Source organism: Pogoniulus pusillus, chromosome 41 (genome assembly GCF_015220805.1).
Source record: "Pogoniulus pusillus isolate bPogPus1 chromosome 41, bPogPus1.pri, whole genome shotgun sequence".
NCBI classification, from domain to species: Eukaryota; Metazoa; Chordata; class Aves; order Piciformes; family Lybiidae; genus Pogoniulus; species Pogoniulus pusillus.
In genome coordinates, this window is record NC_087304.1 from 2,810,188 (window position 1) to 2,816,739 (window position 6,552).

At 57.1% G+C, this 6,552-nt stretch overlaps 1 protein-coding gene across 4 annotated transcripts in view; it reads left to right on the top strand.

Annotated features, from left to right (window-relative positions):
• Positions 1-6,552, top strand: part of GATAD2A (GATA zinc finger domain containing 2A) — a 74,203-nt gene that overhangs the window by 66,809 nt on the left and 842 nt on the right. For all 4 annotated transcript variants that reach the window (XM_064175140.1, XM_064175137.1, XM_064175138.1 and 1 more), the window contains 5 exons: positions 938-1,069; positions 2,073-2,240; positions 3,048-3,327; positions 4,809-5,098; positions 5,667-5,847. In XM_064175140.1, coding sequence (XP_064031210.1) covers positions 938-1,069; positions 2,073-2,240; positions 3,048-3,327; positions 4,809-5,098; positions 5,667-5,847 — 1,051 coding nt within the window. The remainder of the gene's footprint in view (positions 1-937; positions 1,070-2,072; positions 2,241-3,047; positions 3,328-4,808; positions 5,099-5,666; positions 5,848-6,552) is intronic.

The following is a 6,552-nucleotide window of genomic DNA, read 5'->3' on the forward strand; positions in this document are numbered from 1 at the left end:
AGAGGAGAGGAGAGAGAGGAGAGGAGGGAGAGGGAGGAGAGAGGGAGGAGAGAGGAGGGAGAGAAGGAGGAGAGAGGGAGGAGAGGGAGGAGAGAAAGGGAAGGGGATAAGAGAGGGAGGAGAGGAGGTGGTGAGGAGAGTAGGAGGAGAGGAGTGAACATTTGGCCTGCAAGTGGAGAGGCAAACCCAGAGTGGCTTTGCCTGCCCAGCGCTGAGGGGCAGCTGTGTGTGCCCAGGTGCTGCGCGGGGCTGGCAGTGCCGCATGGACCCCAGTGCCTCCCACAGCCTCCTGAGAAGCTTTGCAGGCTGCAGCCCCAGAGAGCAGGGGCAGGAAGTTTTCAGCCTTCTGTGGCCTGAGCCCTTCTTGGTCAGTTTTGCTCCAGCTTTCCCCTTTTCCTGGCTCTTTGCCCTTCCCACTCACACAGGTGCCAGGTGCTCCCTTCCCCACCTTCCTGCAGCTCCACCTCCCCTGCCCAGTGCTTCTCCACTTGGTATTTCTCCTGTCTCTCCCTCCCTGCCAAAATCCCCTTTTTACTTTCCTTTTTGATGACTCTCTTGAGCACTGTCTGCACCAGCCTGGCCACCCTCCTGTCCTGCAGCCTTGCCCTTGGCTCCATACAGATCCCACATCCATCCCACCAGCCAGAGAGAAGAGCTGCACTGAGTCCCCTCCCAGCCCTCCTCCTCCTCCTCCTCAGGTTGTTGTGCCTCTGTGGTATGTCCCAGCAGTGGGAAGGCAGTGGAATTGTGTCCTCCCTCCCGGCCCAGAGCTGCTCTTTACCTTTTGAATCCCATGCAGGATGAGAGAGAATGCCCTGAGCAGGCAGCCAGGCTGGCACCGCATCTCCAGGGCTGCCTGAGGCGCTGCTTGAGCAGGGCCTGGAGCTGCAGCAGGACGAGACAAGGTCAGGGACCTCTTTTCTTTGCTCTTTTGCAGACCTCTTCTACACGTCTGCCAGGCACTGTTATCCCTCCTCCCCTGGTGCGAGGAGGGCAGCAGAGTTCTTCAAAGCTAGGAAGTCAGCAGAGCACGCAGATAGTGATGCCACCTCTGGTCAGAGGAGCACAGGTGAGCCTCAGCCGCGGGGTCCAGCCCCTCTGCTTCTCCCGGGCACACCTCAGCTTCCTCCTGGCTCAGCTCTGCCTCTCTGCAGAAGCTCTTGCTGGACTGAAGGCAGCCAGAGGTGGTGGTGCTGCTGCTGCTTCAGGATGCTGCAGCACTCCAGGTCTGTGTGTTCTGTCCCAGATGGACAGGGAAGTGCTATGGTGGTGCCAGATCTTGGCCGTGGCTGCTTCTCAGACCTGTGCCCCAGCAGCTTCTTGGCCTTCTCAAAGCTCATTTCCAGCTTCCAGCTGCTGCTTAGGAACCTTTCTGAAATCTCATTCTGAGAAAGAGCTTCCTTAATCTTGGAATCACAGCATGCTCTGGCTTGGGAGGGACCTTCAGCATCAGCCAGTTCCAGCCCCCTGCCGTGGGTGGGGACACCTCCCTCTAGTCCAGGTTGCTCCAGGCCCCACCCAACCTGGCTTGGAACACCTCCAGACTTGGAGCCTCCACAACTCTGAGCAGCCTGTTCCAGCACCCTCCTGGGGAAGAATTTCTTCCTCATCTCTCACCTCTTCCAGCCTGAAGCCATCAGGCACTCCCCCTGTCACTGCAGACCTTTGTACAGAGTCTCTCTGCAGCTGTCCCAGGAGGTGGGGTTGGAAGTGACCTCTGGAGATCCTTTGCCATTAAAATAAACCAACTGAGTGTTCTGCAGGAGCTTTGCCTCAGAAACTTAGGGGGTTCTGGCTGGACTAGATGACCTCTGGAGGTCCCTTCCAGCCCAGAGCCTTCTCTGCTTCTTTGACACAGCTGCTTTGGCTGTGAGGTGCTGACCTCACACAGGAGCATCTCTCTCCACGGGACCTTTCCCTCCATCCCCACAGCCACAGGGATGTGTTGGTGCTCCCTGCCTCGCCTCACTTCATCCCAGCCCAACTTCCCACCTTCCCCCTTCCTTCCCCACACCCAGCCCAACTTCCCCTTTCTCCCTCCTTCCCCTCAGTCCATTTCTCTGTCTTCCCAGCAAATCCACAACATCCGACAGCACTCCAGCACGGGGCCCCCTCCGCTGCTGCTGGCGCCGCGCGCCTCGGTGCCCAGCGTCCAGATCCAGGGGCAGAGGATTATCCAGCAGGGACTGATCCGTGTGGCCAACGTCTCCAACACCAGCCTGCTGGTCAACATCCCACAGGTGGGTGCTGGGAGGGGTTTCTTGGAGTCCTTCAGTGGAATACATTGAGCTAAAGCTAAAGCAGGATGCTTAACGGCAGCTTGCCCGGGAGCACAGTGGCCAAGGAGGGGGTTGGAAGCTCTGCAGAGAAGGAGACTCCATAACCTCTCTGGGCAGCCTGCTGCAGGCCTCCAGCACCCTCACACCAAACAGGGTTCTCCTCCTGCTCAGCTGGAACCTCCTGGCTTCCAGTTTGTGCCCATTGCCTTTTGTCCTGGCACTGGGCACCACTGAGCAGAGTCTGGCCCCAGCCTCTTGCCCCCCAGCCTTTAGCTCTTGCTGAGCATTGCTCAGCTCCGCTCTGGGGCTGCTCTGCTGCAGGCTCTCAGCCCCAGGGCTCTCAGCCTTTGCTCCTCACAGAGCTGCTCCAGGCCCCTCAGCAGCTTTGCAGCTTCCACTGGACTCTCTCCAGCAGTTCCTTGCTTCTCTTGAACTGGGGAGCCCAAACCTGGTCCCAGTCCTCCAGATGTGACCTCATCTGGGCAGAGGGGGAGAAGAACCTCTCTCACCCTGCTGCCCACACTCTTCTGAATGCCCCCCAGGAGCCCATTGCCCTTCCTGGCCAACAGGAGCACTCTGCTGGCAATCAGATACACAAATAAGCTCTGGGGACCACCAACTGGGTCTGACCTCCAGCAGCCAACCTCCACCATGCGCAGACGGAGCCAGCGCCGCTTCCCTCCCTCCCAGTGCTGGGCAGTTGGGCATCTCCAAAGTGCCAAGCCCTCTGCTGGTGGTCTCTAAGCTTGTGTCCCTGTCTCCTGCCAGGCTTCCCCCACTTCAATCAAAGGTACAACAGTGACATCTGCTCAGGCCAACGCCACCACCACCAGCGCCGCTTCCATCGTCAACTCCAGCGAGTCTCCGGCCAGTCGCCAAGCTGCTGCCAAGCTGGCCCTGAGGAAGCAGCTGGAGAAGACACTCTTGGAGATTCCTCCTCCCAAGCCTCCTGCCCCAGAGATGAACTTCCTGCCCAGTGCAGCTAATAATGAATTTATTTACTTAGTTGGGTTGGAAGAAGTTGTGCAGAACTTGCTGGAGACTCAAGGTGAGATGAGCTTCGAAACGTTCCCCTGCCGCAAGGAGAAGGCTCCTTGCAGGGAGGAAGGAGGTTGGGGTGGCTCAGGGTTCAGTTGTCACACTCTGTCACAGCCAGGATTTCTTACCTTGGATCATTCCCAAGCTCTTTTCTTTAAAAGTCTAAAGAAATCATTAGACAAAAGCCCCAAAGGTTTCTAATTTCTCAGAGCCTGAGCACTGGGAAGGTTTCTGAGTGCAGTCCCCATCCCTAGAGGCTGGATGAGGCACTCAGTGCCATGGGTTAGGTGATGAGAAGGGTTAGGTGATAGGTTGGGTTCTGATCCTAGAGGTCTTTTCCAACCTGCTTCATTCTGTGATTCTTTTGTCTCCTGTTCACTTCCTGCTATGGAGTTGTGGAATTGGGTTGAAAAAGCCTTTTCAGGTCCTTTAATCCAACCATTCTCTTGCTCTACCAAGGCTGGGGCTAAGCCATGGCCCTCAGCATCACAGCTCTGAGGTTTTGAAACCTCTCCAGGGATGGGGATTCAGTCACCTCCCTGAGCAGCCTGTGCCAGGCTTTGAGAACCCTTCAGTGAAGAAGTTTCTTCTCATGTCCAACCTAAACCTCCCTTGAGGCAGCTTGAGGCTGTTTCCTGTTGTCTTCTTACTTGTTCCTGGGGAGAAGAGACCAACCCCAGCTGGCTCCAGCCTCCTTTCAGGGAGCTATAGAGATCCAGAAGTTCTTCCCTCAGCCTCCTTCTCCCCAGGTCCCTCAGCTGCTCCTCTCTAACCCTGTTCTCAAGACCCTTTCCCAGCTTGGTTGCCCTTCTTAAAACCCAGTCCAGAGCCTCAATGTCCTTCTTGGAGTGAGGGCAACGACAGTTCAGCCACTTCTTTGTCCATCCCCACCAAATTCTCTGACCACCATCTCAAGAAGCCTGTGCTGGACACCCAGCCTGAAGTGAGGAGTTGAAAGGTGTAGTAAAGACAGAATCATTGAATCAGGCAGGGTTGGAAGGGACCACAAGGATCAGCCAGTCCCAACCCCCCTGCCGTGGGCAGGGACACCTCACACTAGAGCAGGCTGCACACAGCCTCAGCCAGCCTGGCCTTAAACACCTCCAGGGATGAGGCTTCCACCATCTCCCTGGGCAACCCCTGCCAGGCTCTCACCACCCTCATGCTTCTTCCTCACCTCCAGGCTGACTCTCCCCATTTCCATCTTTGTTCCATCCCCCCCAGTCCTATCACTCCCTGACAGCCTCAAAAATCCCTCCCCTGTAGCTCCCTTAAGATACTGCAAGGTCACAATAAGGTCACCTGGGAGCCTCCTTCTCTCCAGCCTGAACAGCCTCAACTCCCTCACTCTCTCCTCCTAGTAGAGATGCTTCAGGCTGAGGAGCTGTGGGTGGAAGGTTTGCTCTGGTGGGTTTGGGTGAGGTTCCTCAAGCCTCTGTTGCTGGAGGCTTGCAGCTGGAGCTGCGCTGAGTCCCCGCTCCTGTCCCGCAGGCAAAGTCTCGGTTGCTGTCTCCTCTCGGGAGCCCTACCTGTGTGCTCAGTGCAAGACTGACTTCACCTGCCGCTGGAGGGAGGAGAAGAATGGCACCATCATGTGTGAGACCTGCATGACCTCCAACCAGAAGAAGGCGCTGAAGGCAGAGCACACGAACCGGCTGAAGGCTGCCTTCGTCAAGGCGCTGCAGCAGGAGCAGGAGATCGAGCAGAGGATACTGCAGCAGGCTGCATCTCCTGGGCAGACCAAGGCAGACTCCATCGTGCAGCACCACTCCCTCAAACAGGTACAGCTCCTCCCCCACAACCTGCTCACACCTCCCAGCAGGTGGGATTTGAGGGTCCTGTGCTTTGCAGGACAAGGAGTTGTGAGGCTCCTGCGCTCTGCAGGCGTGGGGCTGAGGCTTGAGCTGGCTCTGTCTGAGCTCCATGGAGGGGGCTGTGGCTGAGTGGAAGCTCAAATCCAGGCTGGTGGAAGTGGCTTTTTGTCCTGTGGGGCTCTGCTGCTGAAGTTCTGAGTGTCAGAAGTGTGTGGAGGTCTTCTGCAGTATTGTGATTGCCAGAGAATAATCCCAGGCTGGGTTGGGTTGGACCTTAAAGATCATTCAGTTGTGTGGGCAGGGACACCTCTTACTAAACCAGGTTGCTGAAAGCCTCATCCAACCTGGCCTTGAACACCTCCAAGCTTGGAGCCTCCACAGTTTCTCTGGACAACCTGTTGCAGTGCCCTGAAACCCTTCACAGTGCTGTGCAGGCAGAAAGGGGCAGAGGAGCAGGGAAGCTTCCCCAGGGGTTGTGTGATCTTTGAGCTCCAGAGCCCTGCTGTGCCTACCTCACCCTTTGCTCTCTTGCCAGAGTTCCAGCCAGATGTCTCGAGGCCCTGGAGCTCCTCGGGGGGTGCTGCATGCATTTAGCCAGTCCCCCAAGTTGCAGAATGCCTCTGCAGCAGGCCTGGGGAGCAGGCCAGGGAAGCATGCTGAGAGAGCTGTCAGCAAGGGCAGTGCTGCTGCCTGGAAGAAGTCTGCCATCAACACAGGTAGGGAAGGGCTTTGCTGCTCTCAAAGGGTCTTCCCCTGGCTCTCAACCTTGCTGCACTCTGTCCACAGTCCTCTGGCTACAGAGGGCCTCTCCTCACTGCTCTCTGCATGGCAGCACCAAGGTGCTGCTGCTGCTGGCTTATAGAATCACAGAACTGCTGCAGGTGGGAAAGGCCTCCAGGGTCATCCAGTCCAACCAACAACCCAATACCACTGTGGCCCCAGGTGGCCATGGCCACACTTGAACCTACTCAACAGGGACCTGAGCAAGTTGCTCAGAGCCCCCAAACAATCTGACCTGGGCTGGTGCCAGGCCTGGGTAACTCCAACCTCTCTGGGTGACCTGGGCCAGATTCTCCCCACCCTCAGCATCAACCATTTTCCCTTTTTCTCCAGTCTGAACCATCCTCTTTTAGTCCCAAACCATCACCTCATGCCCTGTCACAACAGGCCCTGCTCAAAGGGCTGAGCAGAAAGCTGGGGACAGACTTTTAAACCCTGAAAGGACTTTTTTTGGGGGGGGGGTACAAACTCTTTGCCTTCTACATTTGGCTGCCTTTGGGAGCTCCGAAGGTCTCTTCTTGACGGGCAGCAGCGCTCAGCTGTTGGGTAGTTTGGGTTGGGCTGCCCTCTGTGCAGGGCAGAGCTTTATCTCCAGGTTGTCTCACACCTTGCCCCCCCTTTCTCCTCTCTCCCCTCCCCAG